General features: G+C 40.5%; 1 protein-coding gene across 1 annotated transcript; it reads left to right on the top strand.

Annotated features, from left to right (window-relative positions):
* The first annotated feature begins 1,944 nt into the window (after positions 1–1,944).
* LOC141802161 (odorant receptor 131-2-like) lies at positions 1,945–18,048 on the top strand. The gene is made up of 4 exons (XM_074685674.1): positions 1,945–2,090; positions 7,288–7,428; positions 17,283–17,547; positions 17,638–18,048. The coding sequence occupies exons 1-4, from the start codon at positions 1,945–1,947 to the stop codon at positions 18,046–18,048; spliced, it is 963 nt and encodes a 320-aa protein (XP_074541775.1).
* The last annotated feature ends 4,969 nt before the right edge of the window (positions 18,049–23,017 follow it).

Here is a 23,017-nt window from a genome sequence, read left to right as displayed (position 1 = left end):
GTGTCTTGAGAAAATGTTTGTTATGATTTGGTGCAATACAAATAAAGACTGATTGATTGTTGATAATCGGTCCTTACATTTGCAACATTACCATTCACAGTCATGCGCTCCCGTCCCAGCAGATATTGTGTGTTGCACTGTGTTTCTTTGCAAACCAAAGTTTTTTGTGTAGTATCAGAAATGCTGAGCCGTTAAGTAAGGCAACTGTACGCAGAGCGGGCAGAAAAGTGTGCCTCACCATGAAACAGCTTTTACCAGTCTTTGTGGTTTTTCTCTGTCTGTTGGCTGAGTAGAAGTCTGCGTTAGTTTAAATGAGCGTAGTTATTGAACAGAATGTGATACTGATGAGAAAGCCATTTATGTGTGTGAAAAACTGCATTATTTCTGGAATTAAACCACTACACAGTCAAACATCCACTCAATATTTACTCTACGTGAAGCATGTAAAAAACAAGGTTTTTGCTGTCTCTCCCTCTCCTGCAGCTGCAGCTGTCTCTCTTTTTTTCTAATAAAATGCTCAGACTCTTCATATGAGCGCATTAAAATTTCTAGTTGAATTGGGGTGAACAACAGTTCCTCTCAGTTGCCATGGTGTATCAGTGAATCTGGGCTCCATTGATGATGGGTATTTACGGTTGGGCCGCACACGCTTAACTCCAGGTGAGACTACTCAGAGTTGATTTAACTGACTCAAATCAGCTATTCTGAAACCAAAAAACTCAAAGTTTTTTTTAACTCAAAATAAATCAACTCACGGCTCAGAGTTAGACTTAGAGTTTATTGAAACTGCTTTGTGAAACAGACCCCTGGTCTGACTTTGGTTATAGATTAACTAAACTACAAACTGTAAACTAAAGGTGACAAGACAGGATAACACCCTGACTCTAGAACAGTCTGCAAGAGAAATCAGACCTGCACAGTCAGCCCCTTGGCTGTCAATGTCTGTGTCCATTGTCAAGTGAAGCTCTTGTTTATCTGTGCAGGAAATGCACATATACAGCCAAAGCCTGTTTTATTAATATTAAAAATCATGTAACCTTACACTTTATAATCAAAGAGCTCTCTTTTTTTCACAAGTTTAACATCACTGAACACCACTACACTCTCTAACACAGCCGTACTGTTTGTTCAAATGATATGTGATTTAAAAAAAAAGGCAAGTTGTTAAAGTCTTATTTGAGGCCACTGATTCAGCCACGTCATTGAGCTTGGAGCTGTGCTCCTCCACTGACTCCTCTCTCTATAAAACTGCTCCTCTTCCTGTTGCTCTCACAGATGTCTCAGCGTGGAGCAGACCTCAGGGCTCTCACAGTAAGTCTACTTAGTCTTTGTGTAACGTTCAGACTTATCTATGTTTTTACTGTGTGAACTGCTTTGACTGTTTTCTGTCTTTTAAACTCATATTTTTAAAGTTCTACAGAAAGACACTGAGGGATGTTTTTTCAGATGGTTGTGTTATAGATTATAACCCCACTTCTTTCTTTTGTTGGTCATTTGCGTTATCTTAGTCTTGTGACTTATTTGAAAGTTAATGATGAAAAAATCATAAAAATTCTTCTTCATATTAAAAGATGTTATTTTATATTTTTGCTCTGCATGTTTAACAGATAGAATGACCTACATAGTCAGATATGATGCATTGAGCCTGATCATTTGGCTTCGGTTGCTCGCCTCTATGAAAAACACTTGATCATAGGCTCTCCTCTGAATCAGAGCCTGAAAATGTGAAACAGCTCAATGAATGCCCTGCAGTCTTTGTAGAATATTTCACTTGAATGTGACTTCAGGATGTTGTTTGACTTGATTTCATCTCTTTTTGATGAATCCTGAAACTCGTTTTTTAAAACTTGTTTTTTGTGTGTTTTTTCTCCTGTACATCATCAATTGTGTGTTTTTTTGTATGCAGTCCCCACACATCAAAGTTTTGTCTCAATGAGGCTCATCATGAATGTCTCTGGACGTCTGGACAGCTTCACTGTGGCTTTCATTAAAAACTTTTTGGTCGTCACTCTCGCCATTGCCATCAACTCCATCAACGGACTTTTTGTCTACATCTACTTCTCCAGCCAGGTGTTCCAGAGAGACCCCAGGTGATATGCAGACCCTGTTTTATCATTAATCCTTTAAGGGTATTCTGATGTCATCTATCTAAATTTGTTGTTGTTGTTGTTGTTGTTGTTGTTGTTGTTGTTGTTGTTGTACCATCTGTCTGCTGCTGCGTGGTAACTTGGTGATCTGTTTGGTCATCTTTTCTTGAGGAGGTCATGTTAAACAATAGGAAAACCAGCTCAGGGTTTAATCTCCTCAGGGCGTCAACAGCATTTTGAATGTGAGGGGGACATATTTTGTAGGAGTGTTGGGGTTCTCCCCTAGAACATTTTTTGAAATGGAAATGCAATTTCCTGCATTACACGTGTTTTCAGACTGAAAGTTATCTCTCTTTGTCATTGTTTTTCCTTGGAGCTGGCATGATCTAAAATTACCTACCGCTGTTGCGCTCTGGTGTAACACAGAGAACCAACACTGAAAACTTCACAGTTAACTTAAGGCATGCCTTATTATGCTTTTGCAATATCTTATACATATACTGTGGCATTAGGCATTAGATGATTTTAAAAATACTAAGCCTCCCAATAAGACATTGTTCAGAACTACCTGTCACTTTTCAGCACTCACCTCAGCAACAGAGCTGCCTCCACTGCCCCTGCATGCTGTCCCTGCCTCTGCCTCGCTCTCAGTCTCATCCACCTTTATCAGGAGACATTGAGATGCATTGAGCATATTGATAATTGAAATAAGCTTATTGTAGACTGTTCATATGAAGATTTCTGTGATGTAGCTCAGTGAGGTCAAGCATATCAAATACACAGGTAGAAAAGCAGCCTAATAATTATGTAGGTAACATTAGAAATGTCCCACCTCCCCAAAACACGACTGAGCAGTTTGACAGTTCAGAAATGGTCAAATGTGTGTTCAGACTTTAAGTCTTTTTTAATGGACGCTGTCAGAGAGAGGAATACTGTCACAAAAGAAAAAAGTGAAAAAAAAATCTTAAGTTTGTTAAGAACTGCAAATGAACTTCCTTCAGTTGGTTCATGCTTTATAACGTCACAATTCCATCCCTCATCCTTTGACTTGACTTCACACCAGTGTATATGACTCAAAAGAGGTACCCTGACAGATATTTCAAACTGCATTTTTTAATGTATTTGTTCATTATTATTGTTATCATTATTATTTTTATTATCTCAGTATTCTAAACTTTTGTTCACTTTTGAAACTTTAGGTCCATTTGAGAGGCCACAACAATTCACAGTGAGATATGAACATTTTAAACCATTAGACTGATCCATTTAATCCCTTCTTTTTGGTGGTGGGGGTGGGGGGTGGGGGTGTAACTTAACCAAAATGATACAATAGAAAAACTTTTAAAGTGCCTTCACACCAAGCGCAGTCTACACATAGAGGGTTGAACACTTCCTGCTCTGACTGCAGTTGACTGTATCCGCTGCACACTGGGAGGAGCAATACAAAAATATAAAAAGAAGTTGAGAAACTTCGTAATGCTCAGGTAACTTTAACTTACTTTTCTTTTCTTCAGAAAAAAAGCTCCTGATGTCCATCTTTCTGTTATTGAACGGAGCCTGTAAAAAAACATGGACATAGCCTCCGCAACGTCACCCGTCTGTTCCTGACACTTGAAATGAAGCCAATCCGTGGACGCAGTCACATTTGTTATGTCGCCGGCAGTGAGTTTCATTTCGAACGGCTACAGAGCACTCATCAGTCACATGACCTGAGCTGTGCCTCTGTTTGGAATATCAAATGATCCTTATATCTTTTAAACCGCTGAGTGAGAAAAATATTCTCTCACCGTACAGTGTGTGCTGATAGTGGAAACAGTGTATTAGACCCAAGCTGTTTATTGAACCAGGCTGTAAATATATGCTGTAAACGTCTGTTTTTATGGCTGGGTGTGTACGTGACCTCTGGTCTTTCTGCAGCCAGCCTCAAGGGGATTTTCGAGGAACAGCACCATTTAGCACTTCACCATTGGCTTCATTTTGACCAAGCGGCAACCTCCAGTCTAAGAATATGAGACAATGCAAAAGTGCTAAAATGTGCTGTGTCTGGAGTGTCTGCTTGAGGCTGGCTCTGGAAGTACAGGAAGTCACTTACACACCAAGCCAAAAGAAGCCATTTTCAAAGCAGAAATTAACCTATTGTTTCAAAAAACGTTTCCTGTCTGAGGAGCTAACTTTACTATCAGCACACACTGTACAGGGCGTGAATTTTTTTCTTACTGGGCCATTCAGAGGATATTCAAATCACAAGCTCACCCAATCAGAGGCACAGCTCAGGGTCACGTGACTGACGGACACCCTATAGCTATATCCGAAACCCTTGCTACTCCCTATATGGTCGCTATAGTCTACGTGCTTCAATTTCTGTTTCAGAAACAGACAGGTGGCGTTGGGGAGTCCATGTTTTATACACTCTAAGATTTTTACTAACCAAACGTTGCCCCTTGTTATTGATCCATGATGCGGCTGTGTGGTAAGGAAACCAGCAAAATACGGAGCGAAGTTCTATTGATATGTATATTCCCCTTACTGATAAAGTGGAATGGATTTTAATTTGAAGTGGCTTTGTATTGGAAACCAGTAAATCACAAAGTGGATTTCTATTGTTGTGGATATTCTTCACAACAAAAATGGAACAGATTTGATAGTGAAGCCGTGGAAAGAATGCTAGTGCAAATAGAAAAAATAGAGCTTAAGTTGTATGGGGGAAAAAAACATAATTTTTTTATTACTATTATTAAAAACTTTGTACAGAGAAGAATAAAGTATATATACACATTTAGGTTAAAATAAAATAAAAAGTGCACAGAATAATATGTCAAAGAAGTGTGAAATCTGCAAAAGAAAAAATGAAACACTGTTGCACAAGAGAGACAGATAAGCTGTAGTTGTACATGAGGTTTATGAATGATTGTTTATGGCAAGGTTAACTGTTCATCTGTGTGACAGCCCGGGGAAAAAACTGTTAATGGGTCTGAGTGTCCTGATGCACAGAGCTAACTGTCTGAGTATAGTGGTACTCTTTTCCAGCCCTGGATGGAAAATGTATAGTTATGTTTCGGGATGGGCTAGTATACCTGGTATCGGTACTGGGCCAATACCAGCCTTTTTTCGAGGTATCTGTACTCGTGAAGGCTGCAAATACCAGCATCAGATACTCTAGGCAAGACAATCTAAGTCGAGCAAGTTCTCCTCGCCACTAGTTGCTGCTAATTGCTGCTGTTTTAACACCATGGCAAACGTGTGCCAGGTCCTGTTCAGAACAACATGAATGAACCAGGGAGAGTTAACTGTGAAACTGTTTTATTATGCACTTTAGTTTACTTTAAAAAGTACTTTAACTCTGATAGTTGCTAGATTTATTGTGCACTTTTAATATATTTATTTTTATTTATCAAAACATTTCTGGACTCAGAGAGAGTTGTGTTTTATTTGGACCTAATGGCAGAGTAACTATGCTGTCTTTATTCAAAATGATGTGTCACTGTTAATTGAAATTTTATGTATCAAAAGTACTAGTATTATAGGTACTCGGTATCGGTGAGAACTCAAGCGGGAGTACTCAATCACACATTTTGACACAACTTTCTGGCTTTCAGCTTATAATGTATCAAGACATGGCATGAAAATGAATCAGGATTGAAATCATGTGTATATTTACATTTGCTGTCTTGTGGACAAACCAAAGTCCACACAAGTCCCATTAAACTCCATCTGGACTGTGCATAGGCTGCTGGTCTAAAGCTAAAGCTCTGCACATTCAGAAACTCAGTAACTCTCCAGCTGATGACTTTAAATAAACAGATTAATAAGGATGTGACGATGTGATCAAAAAACATGTCAGGGGACACCAGACCAGTTGAAAGTGATGAAACGGAGCAGTAAAAACTAAACGTGGAGCATTAAGAACAGTTTAGAGTGCAGGATCAGAGATATTATTATATTATATATATATAATATATTATATTATATTGGCGCTACCCAAGTAGCTGCCTGTTGCAGCAGCTCTCTCGTCTTTGTCCGTTTCTTGTAAATTTTTCGTCTCTTTTACGTCATCTTTGTATTTGGAGTGGATCATCACTTTGTATGGTTCATTGTCGGTCACGGACACCAAACTTTTTGTGGCTTCGGCGATATTTTTGACTACTTTTCTCCTGTGTTTGTCTGGAGATCCTACATGTAACCATGGCTGCATTGTTTACATGCCAAATTAGCTGTTAGCAGCCTGTAGCATGTCAATGCTAACTAGTGAAGGGCTTGATGATTTCCCTCGAGCTGAGGAGGAGGAGGTGAGGACGACGTGCTGGTTCTCTGATGTGAGCTGGGAGGTGAAGACGTGGACCTGTCCTTCCATCCATCGTTGTTGGGAACGTGGGATCTCGCTCCGGGGGATGGACGAGCTAGCTGTGCTATTCCAGCGGCATCGTGCTGTTCTCGGACGTGGCTGACGGAGCTGACATCGGACGCCGCGACACATCGGAGGAGCTTCGCCTGCTGTGAGCAGACAGGATCCAGGAGACAGAGACTGAACAGACTGCTGGGGAGGCTCAGTCCTGGACCCTGTGGAGGTGGAGACTGGCTGGGCTGGAGAGTGGTGGACGAGTGGTGGACGGGATGTCGTCATCTAATTTCTTATGGACTTTTTTGCACTTTCTATACTCTTTCTTACTTTTGTTTTCTTAAATGCTGCGGTGACTCCTGAATTTCCCCTCGGGGATAAATAAAGTATTTTCTATTCTATTCTATTCTATTCTATATGTAGGGCTAAAAATGTTGTTTTCAGCTCAAAATAGTCTTAAAAATCAAATGCAGACCCAGATCCTGGCCCTTTGGTTGTTCAAAGGTTGTTCCATGGTCAGAGTTGGCTGATGTCATCTGGGATCAGAGACACCTGAGGGACAGTTTGGCTTTGGTTTCATTAGTCTGTGATAATGGAAGGGGGATTAAACTCACTGAGAGACTGATTTTATTGAAATCAGAAATAAATAAGATGAAATAGCTATCAAATGATGCGTTACTTGAACAGTTTATAAATATTTAAGTGAGAGTTGATGTCTGTTTCCATCACATGTGGCCCTCTTTGAGAAAGAGTCCTGGTTACGTGGTCTAAATCTCCAAGCAGGCTGACAGGATCAGTCAAACTAATATTATATGGAAATCCCCCCATCCTCACTCTCTCCTCACTCTCTCCTCCACCCTGCAGGTACATTTTCTACATTCACCTGGTGATCAATGACATGATCATGTTGACCCTTTCTGTGCTGCTTCACATCCTTGCCTACATCACGCCCCTGGGCTTCATTCCATGCTGCATCCTGGTCACCATCTCAGCCACCACTACCAAGTGAGCACATCATTTTGACTGATTATGAAACCTGAGTCACATCTGTTCTAAATCCACTTTACAGTAAAGGGAAATGACCCCATCCAAATAATTCTTCGAGAACAGACTCAAGCTTTGTAAGCTAACAGCTTAGCCCCATATTCAGAGGCATCGTTGGGAGCAGTTGGCTTTCTGCAATGGAGCCATGAGAAGGAACCAATCTGCAATGGACAAAACGATCTCCACACCCTATAAACCCATTTTACTACATGGGAACAAAGGTACTCCAGGCCTAAAGGGGGTGCTCACAGGAACAGGCTATGATGACCTATAATAATAATAATAATAATAATAATAATAATAATAATAATAATAATAATAATAATGATATTAATAATAATAATAACTCAAATTTATATAGCACCTTTCAAAAAACCCAAGGCGCTTGACAAACAGAAATAAACACATTAATGGCCAAAAGCCTCCATGAAAAAGTGTCTCTTCAGTTTAGACTTAAATGAGTGCAGTGTTTGTAACTGACGAATAGCCAAGGGGAGAGAGTTCCAGAGGGTTGGAGCAGCCACACTGAAAGCTCTGTCACCAAAGGTCCATGTACAAAACAGTGAGGGAGACAAAGATCTTAATATCGAACCCCACATCAGCATCAACATCAACAAAGTGGACTGACTGCTAGCCCTGCTAAAATAAAGTTAAGCTAGCTACAGCTCTCTGTTTATGATGTAGTTAGCAGTGATGCTAGCCTCCCCAGCTGGCTCTGTGCTCTTTGCTTCTTGATTTCAACAAGCTGTCAGTGTCTCCACTCTCAGCTGCTCATGTTGGCCCTCATTTATCAAACATACACCTGAAAAAATGGGTGTACGCTCCTTTCCATGCACAGACCGGATCATATTTGTCAATCTGAACCACCCTTGCCAGGTTTGAGTTTGTGTATGCAAGTTTCATGTCAGTGGGTAGTGTCATGCAGTGAGGGGAATCCATCTGTGGAGGAGAGTTATTAGATCACATAAGGGCAAAACATTTTCACAGAAAAACTGATGTTCTTTGATCAATATTTAGATCCTTGAATTAGAATTGACACTAAGAATTTTTCGATCATTTCACTCTTCTTCCGCCAATCTACAAAATACATCGCTATGAAAGAGCAGCAGTGCAAGCTGGCAGCTGATTTCTCCGTATAAAAAAATGTGTTTCCTTTGTTGGTTTACTAAAAAAAAGAGATGCTGTTAATAGTTTTTAATACACCGCATGTTCATTATAAAGTCTCTGCAGAGAACATTCAGAGGACACTGGATCAAACTTTTAGCTTGGGATTTTTCAAGGAAGCCGTATTGATTACAGGATTCACTGTGAAGATGTTTATTTTACTCCCCACAATATTTTCATATAAACGTGACCTGTGTGCAGAAAAGTGACTACGTCATAACATAGGACGCTAATTTACACGAGATCACAACCTATCAGCTTGTCTTGTGATACAAATAATCATAAAACTCTGATCTACATAATTGTGCACGATCGACACACTTCAGCTCAACTCTCTCTTCAGTCTGTGACAGGTTCAGGCTGGAGACTTCGTTCAAGTCACCTGTCGCCGTCTCTGATGAAAAAGGCAACACTGATTCCAAAATGAATGAATGTTTAGCACCTGTATCACGCAATAACCTGATTGGAACATGTTCCTCACTACAAACCATTGATACAACTGCATCAGTTATGAATGGCTCGAAACTTGAACCACCATCTGGGTGTCAACAAAAACAGGTACCTTACCTGACCCATCACTGGGGGCAGGAGGTTTAACAACCAGTACCTCAGAAACCGTGGAACAAAGCATGGCCGAAGCATGTGACGGCAAGGTTAGTTTAGCTTTTGGCCTCAGGAGCGGACACTGGTCCTTCCAATGGCAACAATTACAAACTCTGGAGTTTTCATACCGTCCTGACAGCACAGATGTAAGAATAGAACCAGGCTTACCAAATTTTTCACCACTGTCTGAGCTCAAATTTCCACTGTCCACAGCCTTCTTTGTAACCCCAGAGCAAACTATAAGCTCAGATAAGCTCAGAAAGCTATAATAAGCTCAGAAAGACCTGGGAAAGAATCAACCTTAGCTGTGGAGCACCAATGCTGAAAATGGCAAGTTAAATTTACAACAACAAACTCTACATCAGTTGCTTCTCATCTTTTACCCAGTTCCTGAACTTTTGGCAGTAGGCTTCATATATCAGAGAGTCATATATCAGCGGATTGCATTTGTAAGGGTACAATACTAATGGGAGAGCTGATCCCAGTAAAGCTGGCAATGAGGATTTAACACTGTGTGCTGATTCAATGTGAAGCCATGCTGGTGCCTCCGTAGACAAAGTATTCAGCCAAAAAAGTACATTTCGCACATTTGCTGCCCAATAGTAGAACTGAAAATGTGGTAGCGCTAGCCCGCCTAATTGTTTAGTTCTCTGTAAAAAGTCCCTACTAATCCTTGGGGGCTTATTTTTCCATATGAATGTGGATATATACTGGTCCAGTGTATTAAAATATTTTTGGGGTATATGAATTGGGATACATTGAAAAAAATGTAAAAATTTAGGTAAGGTACTCATTTTAACTGCATTAATTCGTCCGATCAATGACAGTGGAAGATTGCCCCAACGCTGAAAGTCTGCCTTGGTGTGTTCAAGAAGGGGTGTGAAGTTTGCCTCAAATAGCCTTTTATGTGAACAAGTTACTTTAATACCTAGATAAGTCAGGTAATCAGTCTTTATTTTGAATGGAAATGTTTGAAATGATAACTCTCTGGCATATGAATTTATGATCAAACATTCACTCTTGAGCAGGTTAAATTTATAACCTGATATATCACCAAATTCTTGAAAAATGGAAAATGCGTGGGGAAGAGAGTTTAGTGGATCAACAATAAACAATAACAGATCATCCGCATATAATGACACTTTATGCTCTTGATTTGCCCGCTGGATCCCTTTTACCCTGTTGTCTGAACGTAATTTTATTGCAAGGGGTTCGATACATATGGCGAATAAGAGAGGTGAAAGGGGACATCCTTGTCTGGTTCCACGATAAAGTGGGAAGTACTGAGAGTATGATGTATTTGTTCGAACACGAGCCATGGGGGAACTGTATAGGAGCTTTATCCATGAAATAAATTTTTTCCCAAAACCGAATTTATTTAATGTATAGTACAGGTAGTCCCACTCCAACCGATCAAAAGCCTTTTCGGCATCAAGCGATAAGGCGATTTCAGGTAATTGGGAGGACAGTGTGTATAATATATTAAAAAGCCTACGCAGATTAAAAAAACCATGCCGCCCTTTAACAAAACCTGTTTGATCTGAAGAGATCAAAGAGGGCAGGCACTGCTCGAATCTAAGGGCCAATGTTTTTGACAATATTTTAAAATCAACATTTAAGAGAGATATGGGTCGGTACGAAGAGCATTCTAGTGGGTCCTTATTTGGTTTCAAAAGTAAAGAAATTGTTGCTTGTTCAAGAGAAGGCGGAAGATGACCTGTGTTGAGAGATTCTATGTACATTTCTCGTAATAGCGGGGACAAACTTTCGCTAAATGTTTTAAAAAACTCGATGGGGAAGCCATCCGGCCCAGGTGATTTTCCACTTTGCATCAATCTGATGGCTGTTTTAATTTCTTCTAGAGTAATTGGCTTTTCTAATTTATCTCTAAACTTAGAGTCTAAAGTTGGGAGTGGTAGTTCTTCAAAAAATAAATCAAATAAATCAGGGTTGTTTAATGATTCAGACTTATACAAATTAGAGTAGAAGTTCTGAAATGTTTTATTTATCTCAGTTGGTTCCGTTGTAGTATGCCCAGACTGGGTTTTGATTTCAGGGATCACATGGGTAGATTCCGATTTACGGAGCTGATGTGCTAACATCTTGGAAGCCCTCTCCCCATGCTCATACCATGATTGTCGAGACGTAAACATCATCTGTTCAGATTGTTTAGTTGAAATTAAATTAAATTCTGTTTGTAAAATAAGCCTTTGTTGGTAAAGATCAGGGGAAGGAGAGACTGAGTGTTGTTGGTCCAATTTCCCTATTAGTTCTGTTAGTTCAGTCAGACGTTTCTGTTTTTCCTTATTTGTAAATGAACAACAGTAAAAATGCCTTCAAACTTTCCCAGATAGTACCATAAGTTACATCAGGGGTAATGTTTGTTTTGAGAAAGATGTCAATCTGTTCTGAAATATACTTGACAAAACTTTCATCAGACAATAAAAGAGGGTTAAGCCTCCAGGAATATATAGATCTTTGATTTGGAAAGCTAAGTTCCAGAAGTAGAGGACTATGATCAGATATTACGATACTACCATACGTGCATGACCTAACTTTTGATAGCAGCTTTTTATCAACAAAGAAATAATCGATCCGCGAGTATGTTTGATACACTGGTGAAAAAAAGGAGTATTGACTAGTTGATGGAAAAAGAAATCGCCAGACATCCACAACCCCGTAAGTGTCAAGATATGACTGTAGTACCAAAGAAGATTTTGATGAAGACAGATTTTTTGTTGAGGAGCGATCAAGTGAAGGACTCATAACAGTATTAATATCTCCCCCAAGTATAAGCTGGTGAGTGTCCATACTGGGCAGTGAGTGCAAAAATTTTCTAAAGAAGTCGCAGTTGTCCCAATTTGGGGCATATACATTTGCTAAAATTAAAGGCATATTAAATAATGAACCAGTCACAACTACATAGCGACCATTTGGGTCCGATATTACATCGGAAACTATAAATGGAATTGATTTATGAATGAGGATTGCAGTCCCCCTTGCTTTACAGTTAAATTTAGAATGGAAAATTTGTCCGACCCACTGTTTTTTGATTTTTAAGTGATCTGCATTCTTTAAGTGCGTCTCCTGAAGAAAAGCAATATTTACTTTGAGGTGTAAGAGATGAGTAAGTACTCTGTTGCGTTTGATTGGGTGGTTAATTCCCCTTACATTCCAACTAATGAAATTTACACAGCAGCCATTCTTCCCTGTGGTATGATTAGTAGGTAATACCATTGTAGTTTACAAATATGAAAAGGTGAGGAGTTACATTTAGAGGCATATTTGCAGCAACTGTGTAACTATTGTGAACCATAAGATGTTCAGACATGACCAGACAAATAAGGTATGAAAAGGACAAAAAAAAAAAAAAACGACAATAACAACAAATACTCACCAATCCCACCCTCCCCATCTTTCTCTGTGCTATCCCCGACACAAGATACCCAAAGCTTCAAAGCTTTCTCTAAGATCACTCTACACTTTACTAATCACAACCACTGTCCCATAAATCAAAACAATATCTTAACTACAATTCGTACGCATAATCAGATAGTCATTCCACTGATAGTCAAAGTCAGTGCGAGAACGAAAAAACAAGGCACAAGTGCTGAGGAAAGCTACAGCCTTTAACAAGAATCAACTTTGCAACGGTAACATAAACCTCCGGACCATCCGGGCATATTCAGCGAGCGCACCCCAGTAGGATTTGTAACCTTTGACCCCATGGCATTAGCTTATTGACAAACAAAGTTAAGTCCGAGCGATTTACGGCTGACAAAGTCTATAACACCTCACATACAGAACATGCAATCAACAGTGTACAAGCATGTTGCTTGAAAATTGCTTCTCGAAGTCACAATTAGTCCAATGAAACCAGTTAACAGAACAAACGGCATAGTACAGGAGTGCAATTAACTAACACTAGCCGCTACAAGAACAGAAGTTTACCGGGAACACTATCACGTTGTTAGAGTACATTTTTCAACTTATCGTTACTCCAGTGCAGCCCGATTTCCATTCTCCAAAACCCTCTGGCACTCCTATGATGCGTAAGTTACAGCGTCTTCCCCTATTCTCCAGATCGTCGATCTTTTCCTGTAGTTTTTTGTAGTCATTGCTCAGGTGTGCGTGTTGCTTCTCCAGTGTCTCCATGCAAGCGTCCAAGTTATTAAGCCCTTCTTCGTGTGCGTGCAGCTTCTCGTTGAGTTCGTCCAGAGCGACTTTTATTGGAGAGATTGCCCTCTTAATCTCTTCACGGAGGCCACTGTTCTCTTGTTGAATAACTTCTTTAACGATCTCTCTGAATGCTTCGAGCATGCTCGCATCCAGCGTGTTCTTGCTAGCAGCTTTAGCCCCGGAGTCACTAGCTGGTACGACTTTAGAAGGTTTGGGAGGCATTTTGGACCAAGGAGCTGTCTAAGAATCCTTAATACTCAGCCAAATCGTAGAATGACCAACTTTCTGATCCGACTTTATCAATTTGTTAGCGAATTGTAGTCAATTTATGTATAAAAACTGGGAGCTCGTGGTTCACACGTCTACTCCATGATGCGCCCCCTACTGGATCCCTGAAATGATATTTTATTAAACCAGATTAAACCAAATAGGACCAACCAAATTAGAATTCAAAATTAAATATTTACTGAATAAGGTGTGAAAGGTCATCAGAATCAATGGTGTGTGGTGTGCATGAGTGGAAAGTGTGTGTGTGTAAATGTTGTTAATTGCAAACAAAGGAAAAGTGTTAGGAAATCATAACCTTCTTTAACCAACAGAACACAAAGTGCCTGTGAGGAGGGAAGCCAAGAGAGAAAGAAAGTGTTAGTGACTGTTAGTGTTTAAGTAACTTCAGCTCAGGTGTGCTGAGTTATCCCAATCGGTGTGCTCCAGAAGGAAAGCACAGGTCAGACACACCTCAAAGATGACATCACCAAACCTAATGGCACTACAGGGGGCATCACAGACATTACACATTAATTAATCAAGGTATAAACAAAGGACTTTTAATTTAAATGTTTAAAACTCTGCTGTAGTTTAGTTTGCCACATCCACGCTGCTGAATCACTGCAGTGATTTCCTCCCAGGGGAGTATTTTCTGATTCGCTCTACTTTTCCGCCACTTTTCCGGCTGCCAAACAATGTGGCGTCATGTCTCTCTACCTCTGTTGCTATGGCCTTGTTGATTACCAGCATGAAGAAGTTCCATTTTCCCCGTAATGAGTCCCTCCATGTTGTAAATTCTATGGGACTGCTGAACCTTGAATATTTAGGGGTGTGTTATGAAAATTACGATAGTTTTCAGCTGCCACATTTATCAACACCTAGGGCTCTAATTTTGTAGACCAGGAGTGAGCGCAGGCGCACCTGCCCTGCGCCGGCCTTTGCCGCGCAGACAGGGCGTGACCAGCGCACTTTGCAAGTTTTCTGCAGTGCCAAGAGAGGCGCAGTCAAGGCCCAGAGGAGCGCAGGGGTGCGCTTCCACACCTCCCTCCTCGCAAATGGCAGAGAGGGAGGAGAAAAGCATGGATGTTTCCTCTGTATTCCTTTCAGTCGCCATCTGTAGCAGCTCTGTACTCTGGTTCATACAGGTATCCTTTTGGTTCCAAACTGAATGAAACTTCTTCGTCGCTGTCATCGTCACTCATTTTGAATTTCCTACGCTGCCTCACAATCCTTAGAGTACAAACAAAAGAATTACGATACTTGATCAAACTTACACGAGGCTACAACCAGCGCAGAAGCGTAGCTTGTTTACATTCCCTACAGCTGAAAGGAGGAGGGGGGACGGAGCGCACTAGCGCTGCACGGAAGGACACATGACCAGTTAGTTAGGTCCGGATAAATGTTTATATTTCCGAAGACTTAATGCACTTAAAAAATATTTTATGTAACGTACTCTTAAACTGTGGTATTACTTTTTGATTTTAGTTCTTGTAGGCAGAGAAAATAGCCTTTGAATTTGGTACGGTCTGTCCCTGTTAGCGTCTATTTCCTCGTCACCATCGATTACAGTTTGTGTCTTACTGAGGGAGAGGAGACAACTTTCTACTGTATCTAATGTCCTTAGTGGTCACATAGAGCTCATACAACCCCACTTCAAAAAACTGAACTATCCCTTTAAGTTAAAACAGGGGCATTACAGTTTTTCTCGATTGTTTACACACAATTTTTGGTGCCTGAGACACGATGACCACAACATATAACCAATGCACCAACTCCATGAACCAAGTCTGCTAAACTATGAGCACAATTCCTGCTTTACACTCAGACTGCAGAACTACAACACACTTTTTTCAAAACACTACACACAATTCTTTGAGTTTTGGCACAATTTTCATGAAGTAAACTTCTTGTTTTCACAAAGAACACAATGCCACTCAACACAGTAAAATGAATATTCCTATTATGCACACTGACTCATCACATGGGTAAACACCTGTCACACAATTTTACAATTAGCAATCAGAGCTTTAGCATAAAAGGGCAACAGGTGAGTTTCTCTGTTTTGGAACAATGGATGCCAACATTGAAATCAGAGGGAGAGCCAGAGGTGTGAGAATGAGAGGAGGACGCGAAGGACGAGGAGGACGAGGAGGACAAGGAGGACGAGGAGAATGAGGAAGGATGAGGGCCGTAATCTCTGATGAGATCGGGGCCACTTTGGTTGACCATGTGGTAAACCATGGTCTAACAATGAGGGAGGCTGAGCAAAGGGTGCAGCCAAATTTGAGCAGATACACAGTTGCATCCATCTTTCGGACTTTCCAAAATGAAAATAGGTAAGAAATTTAGTCTTACTAGTATTAGAAAATTGTTGTACTGCAATTCAACACAGTACTCAATGAGTACAGTATTACAGTATTACCAGTGGACTGTTCTGAAGGACTGTAAAACAGTAAAGTGTTTATTTGAGAAATGTATTCCTTCTTTTTATCCCTTCACAATATTTACAATACTTCACTCTCTGTATTGCAGAGCTGAAAGACGACCATCAAGAGGAGGTGGGGAGCGTCTACTGTATCTAGAACAGGAAAATCAAATTGTGAACATGGTCCTAGAGAATAATGCCATTACATTACCACAGATCCAAAGAAAAGTACTAGAAAGCAATGACATTTTTCCAAATGTTGATAGAACAAGTTTATCCACTCTGGACCGTGTCTTGCGAAGAAATTCTCTGAAGATGAAACAAATCTACAGAGTTCCATTTGAACGCAATTCAGACAGAGTCAAAGAACTGTGATATAACTATGTGCAAGTAAATCCTGTAACTGATGCATACCCTGAAAACTGTAAATATTATACATGTTTTAGTTTTGGAATCATAATGAAAGTATTTCACAATGGTGACCACTCCATGTCTATTTCTGATATTATCCTGTGTGTTTCAGAGAGTCCTTGAGCTAGAGGTGGCTGCAGTGGAGCACCAGTTTGTCTTTGTTTATGAGGTTGGATTCAACCTCCCACAAAGACGTAGAAGGGGAAGGAACATCATCGGCCATTTTATGTTCTGATTCAAAGAAAAAAAACAAATCTAAAGTATTTTGCAAGAAGTGTCACACTGAACACAACAAGGCTCGAGTCATGATGAATATTATGTAATCACAGTGTTTTACACTGAGCACATCAGTGTCCAACTGGTTCATATAAATGTTTGTTCATCTAGTGGTTTGTGTGTGTCATTTGGAGACAAAACACCATTTTGAGAAGAATAAACACTGTTTTGGATGTAAAGTTTCATTTTGCAGGAGAATTGAGGGGTTTTGAGAAATTTGTGAGTGATTTTTTTATTTGTGTGTAGAGTTCTGAGAATATGAGGCATCCTTTCAGAAAATGTGTGTAAGCAATCGTGAAAAACTGTAACATCACAGATAAACTTCTGTTTTGAGCCCCCCTGCAGACCTGGAGGACTTCTGCTGATGCTCTTGATTTGTGGCTTTTTTGGGAAGTTGTTTTCTTTGTTTGTATTGTTGCTTCATCTTTTTGTGTCCAGGTTTTTTCACTCCAGGAATGTTCCTGTGGTGATGTGTTTGGTGTTTACACAGGAACACCCCTCTAAACTTGGCCGGTATGGCTGTGGAGCGTTACATTGCCGTCTGCCATCCTCTTCATCACGTTCAGCTCTGTACGGTGTGGCGGGCCTACGTATTCATTGGCCTGATCTGGGGCATATCCTTAATCCCCAACTTCGCCGACATCATCATTGTTTACTACACAAAGCCGCTCTCTTTCTTCTTTCAACCCATCCTCTGTTACCAAGCCTCCATATTTGGCTCTTCGTATCACCGGGTTAAAGTCGTCATCCTCCAGGTAAAGACTGTCGCCACGCCTTCTTTTCTTTGTGCTTACTCTAATGCCTTGGTTTGATTGGCTTGAGGTGCCATGCTGTCTTGCCCTCAGGTTCTTCAGTTTTCCTTCGTCGCCCTGACTCTGATCGTCACCTACCTGAAGGTCCTTTGTGTTGCTCGGGCTGTTTCTGCTTCCAATCGAGACTCTGCCAGGAATGCCCATAACACCATCCTCCTGCACGGCGGTCAGCTGCTCATCTGCCTGCTCTCATACGTCTCCCCTTTCATGACCATCTATTTAGTTGCTATGTGGCCCACTGAGAGGACCAACATCCAGTTCAATGCCTTCGTGTTCACCAACATGTTCCCACGCCTGCTCAGCCCGCTCATCTATGGAGTCCGAGACAAAAAGTTCAGCAGCTGCATCCGGCTCCAGTTCTGCAGGAAGTACAGCAACGCCCTAGCAAAGAAAGTCAACAACATGGCCACGCTGCAGAGAAAGTCGAACAATGTACTTCCATGAAGAAGCCAAACAAGCTGCCCCTGGGATTTCAGATTCTTTCAGAAGCAGAGAAAGAAGAGACACTGGTTTGATGGGCAGACTGTTAGTTTGAGCTGAAGGCCATTCAGGGCATGAGACTGTTAAAGCTAATCTTAAGTAATTTGCCTCTCTGGAGTCCCTGTGTACATGATTTACAGATCATAGAATTCTCTGTTTTTCTTTCCCTGGTCTTCTATAAACCCTGATTTCAGCCTCTGAAAATTGAGCCAAAGACAATTTCCCACTTTGGTGGCCAATAAAGACATATTCTATTCTATTCTATTCTATTCTATTCTATTCTATTCTATTTTATTCTATTCTATTCTATTCTCTGTCTGAAACACTTGGTACTAGCTGCTGTCTCTTTAAGACTCCCCGCCCCACAAACCCCTTCATTCTGATTAGACAGACCTTGGTGCTTGAGGCCTGTTACGACCCAGTAAGGAGATCCTTTTGTGATGACCTCATCATTTTAGTAAGAGTGATGAGCTGCCCTGTGTGCTTATAGCTCACAAATGTCAGTATAAACTCAGAGAGCTTCAGAATCAGTTCACTTCTGTTAGACACAAATTGTAGATTGACCTTTCTATGGAGCACAGCCGGCCCAAGCCTTCATGGGGCCCTCGCAAGCAAGGTGATGTATAAATCAATGTTTGCCATCAAACGTCAGCAAAAACTTATTCGCTATTAAACATTCCATCACTGAGGCATGCAAACATCCCTTAATCATGGAATATGTTATCTTCTTCCACTTTCTTTCTCTTTCTTTTCTCTACCCCTGGAGGATCAGTCTTTTTTGTGCTACATTGTTTTGTCTTTAACTACCTGCACTTAATATGTGCACTGCACAGCAGGAGACACAAAGTACTGGTGCAGTGGAGCTTTCACATTTTGAAAACCGTAAAAATCAGTAGGCCTACATCATGAGCAGTAGTCTGTTGATGTAAAATCAATCAATCAATCAATCAATCAATCAATCAATTTTTTGTCAAAATTATCTTTATTCTTTTTTGAATAGCTGATCACTTTATTTCTTTTTTCCACAGTTTTATTTGGCGGTATGGTTCTCTTCTGGGACTCCCTGCTCTTCCACACGCTTGCCTGGAAAGCCTGAGGCAGGAAGAGCACACATTCCTGACCATCACAAGCCATCATGAACGGCGTAAGCAGAGAGTGCAGCAGCAAAATTATAAACCCAGACAGAGCAGAACAATCGACATGAATACATTGACAGGAGGAGGTGTGGTGGAGGTGGGTTTTAAAATGCCATCAGAGGAAGCAGAAAGAAGGCTGGGCTAGAGCTGTTTAAACAGCAGCTCTGAATGCAATTTTCCAATAGGAAGCAGACACGGGAGTCAGCCGAGCAATCAGCTTTTCAACAGATTTTGAGAGGTCAAGAAGCCTGGATATGAATGAACAGCTTTGAGAAATCACACATATGACGAAATTGAGATGACCTAGCAGGGAGAGCAGATCTGTTTTTGAAGTGGATTTTGAAACTTGATCCTTCATTAACTCTCTGATGTGATTTTAATTTCTCAAGAGCCGAGGAAGCTTTCCTGAAGAACACATCTAATTTAATACCCAGAAATTCAATAACTTTAAGTGGACCTGAAGCTTTCTCCTCTGATAAGGGACTCCCAGGTTTTTTTTTAAAGTATCTTGAAGCGTGGTGATTGCATGATCTGGCTTGGCATGAGGAAAATCTCAGATTGAAAATCATCTAGCAGGTGAAGCATGAATGACAGCTTGCAACTATTTAAGAGCAAAGAGCTCAGATAATGTGTCAAAAAATTTTGAACTGCTGTGACATCCAAAGGTGAGCCTTACTGCAAAATACATTTTCTCTCTCCATTTAACGCTGAACAGGAGCCATTGTGAAGGGAGTAGAGGTATGACTTTAAGCCCATCTGATGTCCTTTGATAACCACGCTCCTCTCCTCTTGTTTGATGAGCTTAATGGCATCGTCGATAGAGGCATAATACAGAGAAAATGGCTGAAGCAGAATAAGACGTTAATACTTCATCATGAATAGGATCTGATTAATGCATGATGAGACACTTTTACCAGAATATTTCTGGGAGCAACACTTTGGTTAATGTGTGATGTGGGAAAGGAGTTTTATCCAGAGGTCTGAACATGAAACCTTTTCTGACTTATTTTCCAGAAAGAGTCAACAGCTCCAGGCTCTCCCAGAGCAGACTGCAGATTACTACATGTAACAACAAACCAGCCAATAAATCTTTGAACCAGTCCAGTTAACAAATAATTCTAACCCCTGGATGAACATAGCAGCCTTGGCAGAGAATGATTTGAGGTATTCATAGGACAGAGTTCCACCGTATGTCACAACTAGATCTGCAATGATGACAAGATAGGTGTCTAGTTTGGCTGGACGGGATGGATAGACTCCGCAGATTACATCTCTGAACACTCCAAAAACAACAATAAATTGTGCTTAAGTTCGAGTCCTTGAAAGTTTGGGGTCACTATCCTTTAACATCCCGGGATGTTAACACGTAGAACTGGAAAGCAGAGCTGGAGGATGAAGCGGCGGTGGTCTCTAAGGTCTGGATTCTTGAGTTCATGCTGGAGAGGGATGACTGAATGGAAGACAGAGTTGCTCAGATGGCGTCGTTAACCAGAGCTATGGAGGCGACTGCTGAGGTCGGGAGTTTGGCTTTTTTGTCTGGCGGGGCAGCAGCTGAAGTCAGAGCGACTTCTGAGGCCTGGGAGCAGGTTTACGTTTGCCAAAGCCTTCTGGGGAGCAGAGACAGGAAACTGCCAGACGGGAGCTACAACTGAGAGAAGGAGCCCTCTCATTGACGGCTTCCTCTGATTCAGAGATATGATGAGGCTCTGCCACGATACCGTCGAAATGCCACGGGTCTCCATCGTGGACAAGGGGCGACGACATCTGGAACAGCAAGGTAGGTACGAATAAGAGCGGGAGTCAGTTGAACCATCAGCTGATGTGCACCGATGAAGCTGTTAGAGCTTGTTGTGTGGCCTGCCTGAACTAACGCCACACTTGATTAACACTAAGTTTGAAGCCAGACTGTGAAAGTGTTGAGTTTGATTTTCTAAGTGTAGAAACTGTGAATTTTATCACAGATAAAGGAGAGACTGCTCAGCTGAGCCAAAAAAACAAAAACAAAAACAAAAAACAAAGAAGACATGAGTCACAGGAATCACTAGTAACACGTTTGTCTTTTGTTTTCTTTAACTATTTTTTAACACATTTTTCTGTCTTTGGTTTAAGTTATCCCATGTGAATCTTTAAAAGACAATAGAAAGAGAAAAAAAAAACTGTTTTTAAACTTGTGTCAATGCCATGTGGACTTTGAGGAAAACGAACTGTGTACTCCGGGCAGAGGATTAGTTTGTTCTGTCTGAGATGCAGGGTTCAGACTTTGGCCACTAGATGGAGCTACTGTTACAGATATGCTGCATCAGCTGCTGCTTTCACACGTTAAGCAAAGCTCAATATTTATTTTTCTGTAAGAATTTGAATGTAAAGATCCATCTCTTTTTCTCCTTGAGTTTTTTTTTCTGAAGTTTGATCAAATGATTACAACTAACAAATGATCAAGCTCAGAGATGATTTCTTCAAAACGAGAACTGTAGGATGAAATGAACCTTTACAAGAGAAAGCACTCTGAATCAGAATAAGAAAAACATCTTATTGTGCACATTTTGACTAATGCATGACTCATGTTCAGGGGTGCACTGATGGAGAAAATCTGGGCTGAGATTATTCAGATGTTTTTCTATTTAAATGTTGTTTCTGGTTGTATTCCTGTCATTCTCTGAGCAGGACTGTGTCCAGGCTTTTCTCATGGACTCATGTTTGTGTGCTCATGTAATCATGAATTAATATTTCCATTAGTGTTCCCACTGATTCTGTTTCATCTGAGCACTGCCTCACTCATAAATCACTCTACTTGACGTTAACTGGGAACAGATAGATTTGAAAACATCAAAGTTTGAGTTTTCAAATAAAGTTTTTGTGTAAAGGAAAAACAGAAAGTAGCCAAGAAAACTCTTTCACACTTTCTGTCACAAACCAAGTTAACACAAATGTTCCAGGACCACTTTGGACAGTGTTGGTCTCACTTCACCATGAAACATTCAACGACAGTAGAGTAAATTATCTCCAATAAAGAGTTTCTTCAGTTCCTCTTGAATTTCTTTTAATCAGAATACAGGTTTCTCTATTGGTGGAGACACAAACAGAAAACAGAAATAATCTGCCCCGCTGTGGGAGGGAAAACTTCAGTCAGCTGCTGTGAGCCTCACCTTAAAAGTATGATACCTGATCATTGGTCTAATCAGAGCTCAGCAACCACCTCAGCTGTGATAGGCTAAACCGGTTCACCTGAAACTAAACGAGACTTAGCGACTGAGAGCCTCAGTCTACAGCGATCAACCATCCTGTGATGCAAGTGAGAGAAAAACAACTTACTGAGGATTTAACTTCTTAAGACCCAAGCTTTTGTCTGGTGTGAAATTTTTACTTCACCTTGCTACCTGAGATAAGTAAGACCTACTAAGTATCATAACTATGGTCACTGTACAGTAAGTTTGATATTTTGTGTGATGTGTTCTCTATCAGTTGTTAGTTCTCAGTTTTATGGTACTTAATACTAGAGGTGTGAAAAAATATAGATACAGCAATATATTGCTATACGTTGGCCTATGATAAAATATTTATATTTCAACTCGTAATGTGGATATTTTTGTTTAAAAATATATATATTTTTTAGGTAAGTTGGAAGTACAATACGTCTTTAGTTTAAAATCATATAAAGTTTAATTTTCACAGTGTAATAGACTGATAAAATAGTAATAATAGTTGTGTTTTGTGCAAAATTGAGTAACATTGGTTACACCAAGTGACATTTATCAGTTTCATCAACTGACCACCTCTTTCACCCGATAGTTTCTTTG

This window comes from Halichoeres trimaculatus, unplaced genomic scaffold (assembly GCF_033239565.1).
Source record: "Halichoeres trimaculatus isolate MK-OKI-2021-1 unplaced genomic scaffold, fHalTri1.1 fHalTri1_scaffold_1, whole genome shotgun sequence".
In the NCBI taxonomy this organism is placed as follows: domain Eukaryota; kingdom Metazoa; phylum Chordata; class Actinopteri; order Labriformes; family Labridae; genus Halichoeres; species Halichoeres trimaculatus.
The sequence above is the reverse complement of the archived record's forward strand: the minus strand, read 5'-3'. Positions and strand labels throughout refer to the sequence as shown.